At 52.9% G+C, this 17,666-nt stretch overlaps 1 protein-coding gene across 1 annotated transcript; it reads right to left on the bottom strand.

Moving 5' to 3' along the window:
- Window positions 1-3,932: 3,932 nt before the first annotated feature.
- On the bottom strand, window positions 3,933-5,457 carry TMEM275 (transmembrane protein 275). Its single transcript, XM_086386759.1, has one exon. It carries the CDS (start codon window positions 5,370-5,372, stop codon window positions 4,839-4,841), a length of 534 nt encoding a protein of 177 aa, XP_086242885.1. The 5' UTR covers window positions 5,373-5,457; the 3' UTR covers window positions 3,933-4,838.
- Between the last annotated feature and the right edge of the window lie 12,209 nt (window positions 5,458-17,666).

Here is a 17,666-nt window from a genome sequence, read left to right on the forward strand (position 1 = left end):
TGCTGCTGCTGCTGCTAAGTCACTTCAGTCGTGTCCGACTCTGTGAGACCCCATAGACGGCAGCCCACCAGGCTCCCCTGTCCCTGGGATTCTCCAGGCAAGAACACTGGAGTGGGTTGCCATTTCCTTCTCCAATGCTTGAAAGTGAAAAGTGAAAAGTGAAAGTGAAGTCACTCAGGTGTGTCCAACTCTTCGAGACCCCATGGACTGCAGCCTACCAGGCTCCTCCGTCCATGGGCTTTTCCAGGCAAGAGTACTGGAGTGGGGTGCCATTGCCTTCTCCGCAGTGTATCTAGCCAGCTCTATATTCCAGCCTCACTCCACCTCCTCACAATGCAGAAAACAGGAATTGGCCAGGGGAATCCCCACACACATAAGAACTTTTCTCCTTTCCTGTTCAGAATTGGGTATCTTGATAATTCACTATTGCGGGAGGCCCAGAATCTTAGCTGTGTAATAACATTCACACCTTTTTACTCATTCAGCTGTTTGACAAATATTTATCAGGCACCTGCCTCATGCCAGGTGGGCACTGAGGGCATAGCTGTGAACAAGCCAGGAGTCCCAGCCTCTTGAAGCTCACCTTCTACTCCCTTCTCCCTAATTCCCAACTCCTAGTACACAGACCTCATTGGAAAGGCACTGGCAGAAGGTGAGATTCAGAACTAGGCAACTTCAAGTCCCTACTCTGCCCTAGAGTCAGAGGTCGGACTACTCTGGGTTCTGGTCCTGTCTTCATCTCCCCTCACCCACCTCATCGGGATGCATGGCTTCACCAGCACCCACACGTTAACAGCTTCTTCATCTGCATCACTAGGGCTCTCCATCTGGAACTCAGGGGTGTGGCTCCAGCTCCTATGGGACAGCTCCACTGGGTTAGCTGACCTTTCATCTGACCATAGCCCTTGCTTTGTCCTCCACCATAGGCCCAGCTGTGCAAACCAAAATTCTAGAACTTCCTTCCAGATTCCTCTCTCTTACTCCCTTAAAGACTGATAGGGAGACCTCAAAAATGGGTGTAGGATCTGCCCAGCTCACAGCCACCACTCTGGTCCCCATCCCCAGCATTTACCACTGCAGTGAGCTTCTAACCCAGCCCCTCTTTTCCCTCATGTCCCTCAACACTCTGTTTTCCACACAGCAGGCAGACTGAGTGGTGCAGTCATAAATCAGATCATGTCATGTCCCTGTTTAAAACCCACCTGTGGTTCCCATCTCACAGAGATTAAAATCCCAGCTCCTCACCTTGGCCTACTAGCTTTATAGGAGCAGAGCAATAACCCACTCCCCACCTTCTCCAGCTTCATCTCCCACCCTTGTCTCCACATCCCTTCTTTCTTGGTCTGACACACGGACACAAATAAACACAAGTTTATTCTCACCTTAGGGTTGCACTGGCCACTTCTTGAGCTTGAAATGGTCTTGCTCTAGACTTCTGTGTGGCTTTCAGAGCTTAACTTAAATGTTACCTCTCAGAGGAGTCCTCTCCAGCCATCCAAGTCCCTCTGTCACTTCTTCCTATTGTGATTTGCTGCACAGCACTATTCACTAGCTAACGTTTTTGGTCTTGTGTGCTTATGTATTTAATTCTTTAATTCCCCCCTAAGTAGAACGTGAGCTCCCCCAGAGCTTGTTCACCAAGCTATGGGTCCATAGGGTGTACGTGCTAAGTCACTTCAGTCACGTCCAACTCTATGACCCTGTGGACTGTAGCCCACCAGGCTCCTCTGTCTATGGGATTCTCCAGGCAAGAATGCTGGAGTGGGTTGCCATACACTTCTCCAGGGGATCTTCCCGACCCAGGGGAGATGTAAGATGTACGATGTCTCTACATCTCCTGCATTGGCAGGCAGATTCTTTACCACTAGCGCCAACTGGGAAGCCCGTAGGTCCATAGTAAGACTCAGGAATTATTTGTTGAATTAATTAGTGAAAAAAAAAAATGGTCCTAAGTGGCTGCCTTCATTTCTTCTAGTGGGAGGAGAGGGAGAGGATCTGAGTTTTCAGCCCTTAGTAGGCTCCTCTGGCTTGGCCAGCAGTGGTTCTCTCTGTGGGCGGGAGGGGGGCAGTGCCTTCATCCTAGGACCCCTGGGCAGCGTCCCTTTGGGAGATGCCAGTCCCTGCTCAGATTCCTCAAGGTCAGGGAGCTTGCTGCCTCCGTACTGTCAGAATCGCCTTCTCTCCTTCCGCAGAAACATGCCCCCTACTGCCCTTCCCCTGGAGCCCCTCTCTGCCTTCAGGGCCTGGAACCTGACCCTTCTAAGGGTCCTGCAGGGGTGTGGCTCCTTGGTGGACATTCTGCCCCAGAGGGCCCTAAAGAGATATCAGGGGAGGAGTCCCAGGGTGCAGCAGGCCTGGAGAGACACTGGGGGGTTTTGGTGTAGGGCTGGCTGATTGGAGAATGGGTCCTGGGGTGTGCAGATATCTCCTGGTGTGCCTGGGGAAGGGGAGGAGGCGCAGATGGGACAAAGCATGACCTTCAGGTGGGTGTGGCAATGGAAGGGAGACTCTCCAGGAGCCAGAGCCCTTCTCTGAGGCCACCCTCCTCCTGCTCTGTTATCATAGACCTGTGGCCCGCTGCTCTGAAACTTAGCCCGTGAACCTTACCTGCTCTGAACCTTAACCTCACCCTCCTCCCCAGCAGCCAGGCTCCCAGACAGGATCAGGAAGTCTTCCTGTAGAAGAGGAAGAAGCCCTGATGGTGTAACTCCAGGCCTCCACCAGCAGGAGGGAGAGGGGTTTGGGCAGGGCCCGGCGTTCCAGGGCCAGAATCTTGGGTGCCTCTTCCTAAGAAGGGGGCAGGAGAAGGGTGGGCCAAACCACACCCGAAGGTGTCATCGGCAGTGGCCCCACTCATCGCCCACTCTTCCAAGGCAGCAGGTGGAGTCTGAGACTGCCAGTGGACCAGAAGAGACAGGCCTGGAGCTGGGGAGGTGGTCTTCCTCACACACACACACACACACACACTTAGGTAGGAGGAAGTGCTCTGAGAAGGGTTATCAGTTCCAGGGGTAGATGATTCAAAGGTTAGGGGCATCAGCCCACGCTAATGAACAGAGATGATCTGCTCAGCATCCACTGAGAGGGGTTCTTCTCTCTTCTCTGGGTTTGTGGGAGGGGAGTCAGCAGGAGAGGCTGAGGCAGCAAGGAGGTCAGAGAAAGAGAACAAAGCCCCAGGGCTGATGAGAAGTGCCTAGGTGGGGGCAGAAGAGCAGCAGACCCCAGTCTGGAAAGAGAAAGGGAAGCTGATGAGGCCGAGGGTGGCTGGGCAGGGAGTCATGGCCAGCCAGAGATGGTGGGCCACTGTGTGCCACCATCACTGGGCACTGCTTGCCTGGATCCCTGCAGTGAGAGAGGAGCTGGCCCAGAGTTGCAGGGTCTTCCTCCCCGCCCCCAGCCCCCTTGTTTCTCTTGCAAGGCAGCCTGCATTCCTACGCCAGATGCTCTCACCCACCTAGACAGCTCAGATTCTACAAGCCCAGCAGAGGCCACGAGAAAGGTGTAGGCTTTGCAAGACCTGGGAAGCCCTTCTTCCCTCACCATCTCTGCTGGGTGACCCAGCCCTCAACAACACCCCCCCTCCACACACACACACACACACACACGCACACTCCCACACAGGTGTGATGTCAGACAGTGCCACCCAAAATACTCCCACGCTCCCCATCTCATCCACAATAGCCAGGCCGTCTCACCCACAGTCACACTCATATATTCATCCAGCGCCCCCCACCCCTCAATCTGACAATCTGCTTCCACAGTTGTTCACAGGCGCACACAATCTCAGACAATCTTTTGTTCACAGTCACACACTTCTGGGGCTCTCTTCTAGGTCTCCAAGAGGAGCTGGTGTTGAGATGATGAAGCACCAGGCACTGGCTGAGAGGACTGCAGACTCCAGGGTTCAGGATCAGAGGTCTTGCAGTCAGAACTTGACTCCAAAGGTGCTTTATTAAGGAGCAGAGCGAAGCATAGGGGGAATGCACAGTGAGGTTGGGGTGGAGACCAGGGTGGGAGGAGCCTCCTGACAACTCCTCCCTATCTCCCCCAGCACCCCCTGCTCTGTGTTTGTAGCTCAGCTCACTCAGGCTCCTCTTTCCATGGAATTCTCCGGGCAAAAATACTGGAGTGGGTAGCCAGTCCCTTCTCCAGGGAATCTTACCTACCCAAGGATGGAACCTGGGTCTCCTGCATTGCAGGGTTCTTTACCGTCTGTGCCACCAGCAGAAAGGATGGGAATGTGCTCAACCCAGCTCTACCTTATGGATGATCTGGCTCAGATCAGATCCTCCTCGGCATTAATCCCAAACGGTCAGGTTGGGGTAGAGACAAGGAGGTCAGGGAGGAGCGGGAGGGGAGCTCGCTGCCTTTCACAGCAGGCGGGCATAGGAGACAGCCCAGGCTGAGACCGGTCGTGTCTCCCGCTTCCTCTCACCCCTCCAGGGCCTTGTTGAGTTAACCCCCTCAGGGTGGCTCTGTTCACAGTGCCCAAATGCCATGGGTGGCGGGTGGGAGGCGGGGAAGGTGCAGCAGCCCAGTTCCGGACGTCTGGGGAGTGAGATAAACTAGAACCCAGCAGACCGCACTCAAAGGGCCAAGGCATTGCTCCCTCCTTTGAGGGCTGTCAGTACCGGGCACCGGGCACCGTCATCACATTCCCCTCCCCACCGCACCCCCCGGAAGTTCCAGAGATGGGACAGAAGAGGCCACCTGTGCCCAGCCCCGGACCCGTAAAAAAATTCCTTTTTCTTTTCTTTCTCCTCCTCCCTATTTTTTCTCCAACGGCACTGATGGGAGGGAACCGGGACAGGGGAAGTCAGGGCCGGGAACCCAGTTCACTAGGGGGCGACGCACTCCCGGGGCAGGTCGAGCCGGACCCCGTCGGCGCGCGGCGCGTAGACGGCAGCGGGCGTGGGGGCGTCCAGGGCGAAGGGGCCGGGGCCCGGGCTGGAGCGGCCGGACGACGCGTCCGAGGCGGCGGGGCTAAGCTGCACGGCCGTGGTGTCCTGCGCCGTGCGCTCGCTGCTCTCCATCTCCAGCGCCACGCGCCCGCCGCCGCCGCCCTGTCCGGAACTCCCAGCCCCCGCCGAGCGCGAACGGGGCGCGCGGCCGCGGCGGCGGCTACACACACAGCAGGCCGCGAAGAAGCCGAGCGCCAGCACGAGCAGCGTCGGCCCCACGACGAAGGGCGCGTTGTGTCCGGGGACGAAGGAGGCGAAGGCGCCCACCAGCGTCACGTTCACGCCCGCCAGCAGCAAGCACAGGCCGCAGGCGCAGAACAGCGCCGGGGACGCCGGGCCGGGCAGCCGGTCCTGAGCGCGGCCCGCGGGCGCCCGGGCCGGGGGCCCCTGGCTCTTCTCTGGGGGCGGCATCGACCTGGGGACTCCGGGCACTCATTCAGCTTCCTCCTGCCGCCGGCCGCGGCCAGCCCACATGTCAGGGGCTCAGCTCACAGTCGTCCTGTGGGCAGAGAGCCACGGAGAGGTCAGCCGGGCATCTGGGCTTTCCACCCCACCCTCGGTTCTGTGGCTCCGTTCAGTTCCTGGGAGCGCAGAGGTCATGCCATCTTGGCTAGCCCCTGCCTCTGCCTCTGTGAGACTTTTTTTTTTTTTTGCCGTACCTCGAGGGCATGGGGAGCTTCCCTGACCAGGGCTCGGGCCCCTTGCAGTGGAAGCCAGGAGTCTTAACCTCTGGAGTGCCAGGGAAGTTCCCGCCTCTGCCTCTGGGAAGCAACAGCTTACCCCACATGGGAAGAGTGGCTTCTCCACCACGTCCCTGGATTTCCTTGTGGCAGTTCTTGCTGTCTTCTCTCCCTCCCAACTCCCTCTTGTCCTCCAGACAGACACAGACCCTCCACCTCTTCTCCTCCAGGAAGCCTTCTTGGGCTAATTAAGTGAGTGCTGTGCTTAGTCCCTCAGTTGTGTCCAACTCTTTGCGACTCCGTGGACTGTTGCCCACAGGCTCCCCTGTCCATGGGGATTCACCAGGCAAGAATACTGGAGTGGGTTGTCATGCCCTCCTCCAAGGGAATCTTCCCAACCCAGGGATCGAACCCAGACCTCCTGCATAGTGGGTGGATTCTTTACTGTCTGAGCCACCAGGGAAACAATTAAATGAGTAAATAGCTATAAAGTGCTCAGCTCAGTGCCTAGGTGCTCATTACCTGATGATCGTGATCAGTAGTCCTAATCAGACGGCAGGGGCAGCTCTTGGGATTTAGACAGCTTCCTCCCTTGAGCAATAGAGGCCCTAGAAACCACCTGGTCTAGCCCCAGCTTGTCCAGAGGAAGAAACTGAAGCTCATAGAGATCTATGGATTTACCCAATATCCAAGGCCAGGACCTTGTGACCAGCTGCCTGGCCAGTGAGTGACCTTGTGACAGTGAGGAGCTCCTGAGGTTTTAGATGGCAAGTGAGAAGGGACAGTCCCTAAATGGGTTGGGCTGGAGCAGACCCAAGGCCCCAGGTCCTTCTAGACTGGACATTCTATTAGATACCAATCCTACCCCCATCAGTTCCCCAAGATTGTACTGTTGAATCTAGACTTAAAGGCCCAGTCACTGGGTACTAGGATCCCCTTCTAGGATTTTCTTGTTGTAACTGGTTGTGGGATCTATCATCAGATTCTAGAATTCTGGGAATGCATACAGAAGCATCAGAGTCTGGGGAATTTAAAACATCTATTTTGAGAATTCTGTTCTATAACATGGAATCACAGGTATTAAGGCTCTTGGAGGATGAGATCATTGCCATGGAGCTGTGCTAGAATTGTGAAAAAGTGTCAGAAAAGGGCTCTGAGTTGGAGTGGGAGGGGTGTAATCAGAACCATGCTCCACGGGGATGAGCTTGCCGGATGAGTAACAGAGCGTGACCTGGACACAGGGCCTCTCTGTGCTTCAGTGTTAACGCCTATTGTTGTTGGTTAGTCGCTAAATCATGTCTGAATCTTTTGTGACCCCATGGATGATAGCCTGCCAGGCTTCTCTGTCCATGGGATTTTCCAGGCAAGAATACTGGAGTAGGTTGCCATTTCCTTCTCCAGGGGATCTTCCCGACCCAGGAATAGAACCTGCGTGTCCTGCATTGGCAGGTGGGTTCTTTACCACTGATCCACCAGGGAAGCCCTGTGAGTGAAGTTGCTCAGTCGTGTCCAACTCTTTGCGACCCTGTGGACTGTAGCCTGCCAGGCTCCTCCGTCCATGGAATTTTCCAGGCAAGGATACTGGAGTGCGTTGCCACTTCCTTCTCCAGTTCACACCTGTAATTGGGGCTATTATGAGAACTTACCTGATGGGATGTGGTGATGATTAAATGCTTTAAGCTTCATCCGTGCTTAGAACAATGAAGAACATAGAGAGAATTCCATATTAGTCATGTTGTTGTAGTGGTGGCCGATAGAGAAGGGGCTCTCAGGCCTCAGATCTGGGGGGTTGGTCATATTGAGTTTGGAATCAGAACAGTTTCCACCCTTCAGGTGGAAGGGCCTCAGGGACAGGCCCTGAATTGTCTTTCCTGAGTCCAAAGCCTGTACTCAGTGGAGTTGGAGAGAATTTGATGACAGGGTGTGCAAAGGTGAGGCCAGTTTGCATTGTCACTCTGGACCCAGGTGGGAATCAGCTTGGCCCAAGCAGCTTAGAGGGCTTGGAGGCCATTTCCAGGTCTGCTCAACCTGGTGACTCCAGGGCATCCTCCCCTGGCACCATGCTGGGAAGTGGCAGCAGGGAAAGTAGCAGCTTTCCTGGGACTCCAGCCAGAAGCTCCTGGCCGACACACTACACTGGCAGGAATTCAGAACCCCCAAAATCCTGGCAAAGAAAGTGTATGTTGACCCTTGAGGGCATCTACCAACCACAGATTCCTCGGGAAGCTCCCTGTTTGCACAAACCATCTGCTGTCTTTAATCTGCAGCTGTTGGTTCTGCCAGGCGGCAGTAGCAACCGCTGAAGGGGTACAACAACTTACAGTTTGCAAAGCATTTTCACATCCACGACATCACTGAATGATACACTTGCTTGATACTTATTAACAGCCACATCTTACAACTGAGGAAATGGAGGCTCAGAGAGGGAAGTCGATTTGGGTCTAGTGGCTAGACTAAAAGGGAGATCAGAATCAGAGAACATGTGGTCTGGTTCATACAGTAGGTAATCTTGTTTCTTTTTTTTTTTTTTTTTTTGACCTTGGGGTTGATGTGGAGGTAAATCCCAAAAGTTTCTTCCTGTTGCCCTCAGAGGGTGCTGTGAAATTCCCAAATTTCACCCCTTCTGCACCTCATCATTTTCCGACATTGTCCTTCCTGTGGGAAAGGCCCTGTCTGAGGCTGATGCAGGGAGCCCCTGAGGGAGGGATGGAGTCTAGCCCTTCAGCTCGCCTCACAACAGACTCTTGAAAGCTGACACTGGACAAGGGTAGGGGAGCCTGGGTGGCTAGAGGGTCCAAGGCTCTTTTTTCTTTTACAGAGAAGACTATCTTTGGGTTTTGGCAGTTTTACTGTGATGTGCCAAAGTGAGATTTTCTTTGTCTTTATCCTCTGTGGTCTTCCTGATGCTTCTACAGTCTGCCTTGATTTCTGCCCGTTTTGGAAAAATTTCAGCCATTATCTTTTCCTCTATTCTTTCTTTCCTCTCCTCTGGAACCCTAATTGTGTACATGTTCAACCATTTGGCATTGTCCCACACGTCCCTTACACACTACTCTATATTTTCTAGTATTCCACACCCTCCCCCCCCCACCGATTCTCTCTGGCTATTAATTCTACTCATCTGTCATCCAGTTCACTAATCCTGTCTTCACTTGGGTCTTCTCTGCTGTAAAATCCATCTATTCAGTTCTTAATTTCAATTGTTATAACTTTCTAGTTCTAGAATTGCCACTTGATTCTATTTCATAAATTCCAGTTTTTTACTAAAAAACTTCCTCTTATGTATTTTCTTGAACGTATTAAACTCTTTGAAGTCCATGTCCGAAAACTCCAACATCTGGCTCTCTTGTTTCTATTGTCTGTTTTATCGCTCTTGGTTTTGGGTCATTAAGTCTTATCTCCTGTAATGCTAGATACTTTTTTAATTAAATGCCCAACATTGTAGAGATAGCTTGAGCCCTGGATAATATTATCTCCTTTTAGAGAAGATTTACTTTTGCTTCTGACAGACAGCTGAAGAAGGGACAGGCCACCCTAACCCAATCTGTTATTGCATTGATTTCGAGCTATGGTTCAGTCTTCCTGAGTCTGGTCTATATCTGTTTAACCAGTATTCCTAGAAGATAGTCTTTTGGGCTCCCAATTAAAAACTGGAGGTGTTTAACAGGGCCTTTCACCTTTTTCAGCCCTAAATCCCAATTCTGACTTTCCAACTCCATGGTCACCATTGCCCCCTACAAACCGGAAAATGCCTTAAGGAAAAAAGTGAAATAAAATATTACTTCTCTTTTCTTCAAGATCTTGGCCCCTCAAGCCCTTACTTTACTTGGTGAAGCCCAAGGCCTTTACCAATTGCCTTGGTAGCTCTCCCATGCCTTTGAACAGATTTTTAAATGTTTAATCCAGCCTTTTTAGTTATCCTCATTGAGTGAGTTGGTCTGATACAGGCTAGTCTTTCTTAGCCATACAAAAGTCTAGATGAGAATCTGAAATTAGCATTTTTAAATTGCTGACTAAGTTAGTTGTGTTATGTTGAGCACTTTGTAATAACACATAATTTAATTTTCACAGAATGTGATTAAGCATTATTGTCATATCCCCATTTTATATATGAGGATTTTAAGGTGCAGAAAGATCAAGTTTCCCAAGGCCAAGAGTATCAGTGGTCATGCCAGGATTTGAAAACTGGTGTCCTGATCCCGAAGCACAAGTTCTCAACCCAGGACACTGCTAGGTTTGCTAAGTGCTTATTGAATGACTGAAGCACAGGGCACAGGCTTTGTAAATAAGCTCCTGTAATTAGCATGCCAGCAGGGGACAGGGTGTGTTTTGTGTATCTCTTAAGGAAGGTAAGAGATACACTTAGTTCTTTCCTGTAATTAGCATGCCAGCATCAGACAGGGTGTGTTTTAAGTGTATCTCTTAAGGAAGGTAAACTCACTTTGCTCTTTCCTTGGCTTAGTACACTCAGTTCAGCTCAGTCACTCAGTCGTGTCTGACTCTTTGCGACCCCGTGAACCGCAGCACTCCTGGCCTCCCTGTCCGTCACCAACTCCCAGAGTCCACCCAAACCCATGTCCATTGAGTCGGTGATGCCATCCAACCATCTCATCCTCTGTCATCCCCTTCTCCTCCTGCCTCAGTCTTTCCCAGCATCAGGGTCTTTTCCAATGTGTCAGCTCTTCGCATCAGGTGGCCAAAGGATTGGAGTTTCAGCTTCAACATCAGTCCTTCCAATGAACACCCAGGACTGATCTCCTTTAGAATGGACTGGTTGGATCTCCTTGCAGTCCAAGGGACTCTCAAGAGTCTTCTCCAACACCACAGTTCAAAAGCATCAATTCTTCGGCTCTCAGCCTTCTTCACAGTCCAACTCTCACATCCATACATGACCACAGGAAAAACCACAGCCCTGACTAGACAGACCTTTGTTGGCAAACTAATGTCTCTGCTTTTTAACATGCTGTCTAGGTTGGTCATAACTTTCCTTCCAAGGAGTAAGCATCTTTTAATTTCATGGCTCAGTTCAACTAAAGCAAATACCTGCCCGAGAGCTAAGCTTCCAGGGGCTAATTGCCAAGAAGTGATTCTTATCTGCTCCTAGGAGGCAGCACTAACTCTGGAAGACAGACTACTCCCAGAGTCTCCACCCTAGGCAGAGAATAGGCTAAGGGCAGATGGGTGCTGGGCTGATTCCTGAAGTTGCCTGTGCTGTGCTGTGCTTAGTTGCTCAGTCCTGTCCAACTCTTTGCGACCCTGTGGACTGTAGCCCGCCAGGCTCCTCTGACCATGGGGATTCTCCAGGCAGGAATACTGGAGGGGGTTACCATGCCCTCCTCCAGGGGATCTTCTTCTCAACCAAGGATTGAACCCAGGTCTCCTGTGTTGCAGGCGGATTCTTTACCATCTGAGCCACCAGGGAAGCCCCCTGAAGCTGCCTCCACCCTGGCTAATTGGGATCTGGGGCACACAGGGCGGTGTTGCAGTTGTTCAGCTGTTGCAATCCTGTCTGCACTACCCTTTCTGTCTGGTGGACTGTAGCCCTCCAGGGGGGGCTGTTGGGTGATGTTTTGCAGTGGGTGCTCTGGCTTGCTCTGCTGTGGGTGTCACTGGTGCTATCCACTAAATCGTTTTGGTACTCTGCCCTCTGAGCACATGTTATGATTGCATTTCCTGGCCAATTTGTGATTTCCTGGCCAATGTGTGATTGTCACATTCATCACTTCTAGGATTGTGCTCAGTTGCTCAGTCGTGTCTGACTCTTTGTGGCTCCATGGATTATAGCCCGCTAGGCTCCTCTGTCCATGCTATTTTTTAGGCAAGAATACTGGAGTGGGTTACCATTCCCTTCTCTATGGAGTCTTTAAATTCAGAAGCAGGATCCTCCGAGTTTGCACCATTGCTGTCTCTTCAAATATCCCTTCAAACTCTGTTTCATCCTGAGTCCAGTCCTCAACCCCATTGCCTGAGCAGGAGGGAAGGTCATTGCTTTGAATCTTGAATTTTAGTGAGCACCCAAGCTGCTGAACCTGTAGAAATCATCTTGTTCAATTCCATCATCTACATAGTGGTGACACTGAAGTTTGGAGTGAGGAAGGTCATGGAGGGAGCCTGTGGCCAAGCCAGACCAGACCCTGGCCTTTTCCCACAAAGTCAGGGCTCTGACCCCTGCTGTTCGCTGTGCCTGACTGACCCTGGTTAGGCAGCCAGACTGCCCCCTGCCTCACCTCGGCCTGGGAGACCATGTGGACTCTATTTGGGAGTCCAGGCCATAAACTCTATTTGGGGCAGAGGCAGACATGAGGGACTCTGTCTCAGATGACCAGGGTTCTTGACTTTGCTCTGCTGGGGCAACGCGGGCGGGCCAGGGCCCCTCTCTGGGCCTCCGCTGTGTGAATGTTAAGGGAAATGTTGAACTGGGTGATTGTCTCTGAATCCGTCCTTCTGCTGCTAGTGGTTTGTGAGGGTGGGCATGAAACCTCTTCAGAAATTACTGCCAATATATTAAAAGATCTCAAAAAATGGTATATCCATCTGAAATATGGCTATTCTTTGCTTTGGGATGTGATTAAGTCATTCCCACTACCCTACCCTGCAGAAGCAACCTGCTGCTTGACTGCTTGATTCGGGGGTGGGGATGGGGGGGGTTCTGATTTTGGGGGAGGGGCACTCACATTGAATAGCGACTCTGTGCTAAGCCCTTTCCCAGCACTAACATGTTTAATCGTTACTATGACCCTGTGGGGCTTCCCTGGTGGCTCAGATGGTAAAGAATCAGCCCGAAATACAGGGTTCAAGCCCTGAGTTGGAAAGAACCCCTGAGAAGGGAATGGCAGCCCACTCCAGTATTTTATCCTGGAGAATTCCATGGACAGAGGAGCCTGGTGGGCCACAGTCCATGGGGTCACTAAGAGTTGGACACAACTGAGTGACTAAGTGACTAAGCAACTAACACTACCATGAACCTATGAGCTGTTGCAGTCCTGAACCCAGTTCACCCAGTGAGAAACTGAGGCTGGGAGAGGAGAAGAACATGGTTTACTCAACTGTAACAGGTAAAACTGGGATTCGAAGCCAGCTCTGTCAGATTGAAAGTCATGTTGTTTTGCTACAGCAGACTTTCTGCTTACTGGAAGGTACAGAGGTGTTGGATTATTTTAAAAATTAGCAATTGATTATTACTATCCAGCCAACAAGCTTGGGGCCCTGGGAGGGTGGTCCTCTGTTAGGTGGATGCAGAGCTCCTAGGGCGGGGGGCTCTGTCTGAAACCCCTTCAGGTCAGCCTGCCCCACCCAGTCCCTGAATCTGGGATGTCTGTGTTGTTCTAGAGCAGTTGCTTAACTGGGGGCAGCTGCCAGGTCTCCTGGTTCCAGATTCCTGCTGCAAGGGCCCCAGAGCTTCCGGGTGAGGGTGAGGGGGCTGGGGCTTTGGTCGAAACATCAGGCGCTGGACCATGCCCGCTGTCCTCCATGTGAAACCAAGTGCCTCATTTGCTCAGTCTGAACCCCTCACTGTGAACCCTTCTATTTCCCTGAGCTTTGGCCCTTCTGTTCCCCTTCAATCCCAGAAAGTCTGGGCCAGCCCCCTCCCCTGGTCTCCCCATTGTCCCCCTCCATCCCACCTCCATCCTCAGGGAACCTCCCACATCACCGTTACTCATTGCCGGCTTATTCACTACCCTGGAAACTCTCATCTTCTGCCAACTGAAGTCTGCCTCCTGGGAGCCCCCAGAGCTGTCACCACCCCCGCCCTAGCCAATCCTAGAGCTCCCCTACACCCTGTCCAGGCAATAGACTCATGTGTGCATGGACACACACACACACACACACACAGGCTCATGCTGATTCTCTGGAAACAAGAGAACAGAGAGAATGAAGTCTGGAGGTGTGGCTTGCCAGCTCCTATGTCAGACACCTGCGGCCTTGATCCTCATCCCTGAGTGCTTGTGCACACATATACACACATACATCACATGTGTACACTCAGTGGCTGGATATACCTGGAAACACATACACAGGTGCATTACACACTGACAGCTGAAGACACAGGCCAACACATAGCCAGCCAGCCAGACACTCTCCGTTGCCTGCCTATCTGGTGAGAGGAAGCTGCTGCCCAGCAGAAGCACCCTGGAGACCTGTCTGCCTGGAAGCACGGAAATGGATAGCAGACTGTCTGCAGAGGACTGCCCTTCCTGCCCACCTCCTTCCAAGGCTTTGGGATGTACGCTTGCTCCTCCAGTGCAAATCCCCTGAGGGGCTTTGGCATCCTTTGCACAACTGCCTCACCCTGCACCCTCCTAGTGCCTTGGCTCCTCCTCTCCAATTCCCAATTCCTCCCTTCCACCCCAGCTACCCTTCCCCTCATCACCTGTGTCATCTCCCTGAAAGCCGTTCACCTCTGAGAAACCCAGCCATCTCACTCTTGACTAAACTGTTGCTACCACTATAGAAACACCTGTACAGCGCTGCCATGTGCCAAACACTGGTTTAAGTCTTTTATATCGTTGTTGTTCAGTTGCCCAGTCATGTCTAGTTCTTTGCAGCCCCGTGGACTGCAGCATGCCAGGCCTTTTATATCATTAACTCATTTAAGCCCTGTGACAACCCTATAGATAGATGCTATTGCCATCTTCAGCTTTGGATGGGGACAAAGAGGCTCAGAGAGGTTGAGTCACTTGCCCAAGGTCACAGACATGGTGATAATAAGTGGCAGTGTGGGGACTCAAACCTAGGCTGTGTGGGGCTTCCCTGGTGGCTCAGTGGTAAAGAATCTGCTTGCCACTGCAGGAGACACAGGTTTGAGCCCTGATCCAGGAAGAGCCCACATGCCACAGAGCAACCAAGCCCATGCACCACAGCTATTGAGCTCCAGAGCCACACCAAAACTACTGAAGCCCTGTGTTCCGCGACAAGAGAGGCTGCCGCAACGAGAAGTCTGCACACTGCACCTAGAGAAAGCCTGCGCAGCAAGGACGACCCAGCACAGCCAGAAATAATAAATAAAATTACATTAAAAAAATCTCAGGCTGTGTGTTTTCTATACCTGTGCTCCTCACCATGACTGCACAGCCTCCAGCTGTAACTGTGCTCTGATCTAAGGCCATCCTGGAACTCTGCTTTTTCTCCATGAGCCTCTTGTCTCTGCTTCTCTCTGCATCCACCCGAGAACCCACACTGCCTCACTTCGCTTACCCTCTTGCAGTTTACCGTGTCTTGCAACTTGTTCCTTTGTCCTTCTGTCAAAGCTGCCAGAGATGCCTCAACTCTGCATGGGTCCAGCTTTCTGCCTCCTCCACATTTGTGCCCAAACTGCGAAGCTTTGTAGGTGAAAAGAAGATCAGCTCCTAGGCAGCAGGGCCTTCGTGCATCCCTGTCTTTGGTTTGACTCTGGCAGCCCTCAAGGCTCCTAGGGATGACATCCCCCTTCCTCGTCAGTGTCCATCACCCCCTCACCACACCTGCATCTCCTCCTGGAGGCACTCAAGCCTCTCCCTCTTGAAACCAAACAAAGCCCCCATCTCCCCTACATCTGCCTCCATTTAACCTTGCCCCCCCTTCTTGGGAGCGCTGGCTACACCCCTACTTTACCTCCTTCTCAAAGATCAATTCACTCCCATATGGCTTCTGCGCCACCACACTTGACTGCTGGCTCCAAGGCCACCAGCCGCCTCCTCGTTGCTGAATCCGGTGAAGATTGTTCGTGACCTCTCCACAGCTCTGGACCCGCTAGACCCTCCTCCCTGGAAACATTCTCCTCCTCTTGGAAAAAGGCCTCTTAAACTTCATCCTCTCCCACAAAGCCCAGACTGACAGCCAGAGACCCAGCTTCATTCTTGCTCCTCCTCCCCTGGATTGTCCTCCACACATTTCCCCTCTTGTCCGACACCAGCCCTGTAGGCGCTTCCCTCCAGGGGTCTCTAGAGCCCATCTCTTCCTCTCTAGTCTCACTGCTACCCCACGAAGCTCTCCTCCCTTCCCCCTCCCGAGGGAACCCCTCCTGGGCTTTCCCAGCCCTGGATCCCTCTAGGCCACCTCTCGATTTTGCTGGAGTGGAGCTGAACTCACCAGGTGTGGTCGGGTGACCATGCTGCTCCTGCTGCTTTACCTGGCTGACTCCAGTTCAGAGCGCAGCTGGGACGTCACTTCCTCCAGGAAGCCTTCCTTTGCCTCGGTGATGGGGAACTCCTGTGTCCAGGTCTGCATTCCCCCACTGGTCTACCTTGAGGATCAGAGTTATATCCTCCTTCTTCACTGCCACATCCCCCTGGTCTCCCCAGGTGCCCAGGGAATGTTGGTTAAACAAATGGTTAAGGTCAGAGGGACCACTGTCACCTGCCTTTATCTGTCTCCTGATTTGGAGGTTGCTCTGTGCCCACTTCTCTCTGATTCCCTCCTTACTTTCTTGGGAGGGTGCGGTGGGCAGCTGGGTGGGGACTGGAAGTGGATTCTAGGGCAGTTTCTTACTGAGTTAAAGAGTAGGAGGGGTTAGGGCAGAGCAGAGGGGCCCAAGGCAGCCTCTCCATGCTGTGCGTCCCCCTTCTCCTGTTTCCCCTCTCTGTGGTTCTCATCTCTTTCCAGAGGACTGTGCTCAAGGTACAGGTCCTTGCCCTCTTGTCTGCTGCTACTCAGTTCCTCTGGGGTTTAGGACTGGCTGGAATACCCCCTCTAGTTCTAAAGCTACCCTCCTCATCTTCTCCCCTCTCCTGCCCTCCTCTTGCCTTCTCTCCAGCCTCCCCCAACACCTGTAGCTTGCACTTGCCTGAGCCAGTTCAATGAACACTTCTTGGTTGGTTCTGCCTGGGGCCCTTCAAGGGAGGAAGGATCCCTAGAGAGCAGGGCAGCCACGGGGCGCCCACTTGATAGGGCTGGATAGGGCAGTGGCCGCTGGTCCCCCTCACTCACCTGGTTGACTGCTTGCAGATCCCGGGCTTAGCGGGTGGGCGGGGGAGGAGGGCGCCAGGGAGCAGCCGCCAGGGACTGGGAGGGGCCAGTGGCAGGCTGCGGGCTGCGCAGGTTCTGAGCGTCCCTCTCAGCGTCGTGGCGGCTCCTCTGCTCCCTTTGAGCCCCCACGGATCATCGTTCGCACCGTCTCCTCTCCTCTCTGGCTCCAGCTCCGCGCCGCCCTTCTCCCTTCCCGGTTTCTAGGTTTCACGCTTTTCAAGCGCCTGGCAGTGAACTCCCAGCCGCCCACACGCTCTCCAGTCTGGACTTCTGGAGTCCGAGTCCGGGATGGATACCTTGCCATTCACTCTGGAGTGAGGGGTGTAGGTTGCACTGGCTCTGTCTTCAGTCTGCGGGAGATTCCCCACCCTGGGCGTGGGAGGGGGATGGAACTGTGGGAGCAGGAAGATTTTTCCAGACATGAGTCTTATTTTCAGCACCCTTTCTCCAATCACCCTCCACCAATCCTGCACCGTAGAAAGAGCTGTGGTCGTGAGCCCCTTATACAGCTCCTGGTGGGATTTGTAAGGGTTTCTTAGACAGTGGAGGAGGGAATGGGAGGAGGGAGTGCTGGGCACCAGCGCCTCCAGGCTAGACTGTGTTGGAAAGGACTGTGGGAGTCTGAGGTGCTGATTTTCCAGGATCTGGGGAGTTCAGCTGGAGGAGCATCTCCAACCCTCTCTTCATTCATTCACTTAGCCATTCATAAATCCGCCCTGTTGTGAATCACATGCCAGGCAACCTTCCTCCTGATAGTGGTCTGGGAGGGACCACTACCCTTCCATATGTGGATGAAGATACTGTGGCTCCAGGTTTCAGTCTCTGGTTCACCTCTTCTGCCCCTCACCTGGTGAGGGGGTGCACAGAACCAGGACGCGAGTCTTATCACAGGCACAGACTCCAGTTCTCTGGGTTGACCCAGTGGGGATGTGACTTCCAGGGGGCTGCCTGGACCCAGCACCCCCCACCTTTGGTATATTCTCAGCACTCAGTCCAAGACTGGCCAGCACAGCCACAGCTGAGGTCAGAGTGAGGCTACTGGACAGAACTAATTTCATTTATTGAATAGACTGCTGAAAGA

Source organism: Bos grunniens, chromosome 3 (assembly GCF_055505025.1).
Source record: "Bos grunniens cultivar Pamir isolate PY7600 chromosome 3, Bosgru_T2T1.0, whole genome shotgun sequence".
NCBI classification, from domain to species: domain Eukaryota; kingdom Metazoa; phylum Chordata; class Mammalia; order Artiodactyla; family Bovidae; genus Bos; species Bos grunniens.

Excerpts from the sequence above, each read along its gene's own strand:
- TMEM275 (XM_086386759.1), bottom strand. The coding sequence starts at position 5,372 with ATGCCGCCCCCAGAGAAGAGCCAGGGGCCCCCGGCCCGGGCGCCCGCG.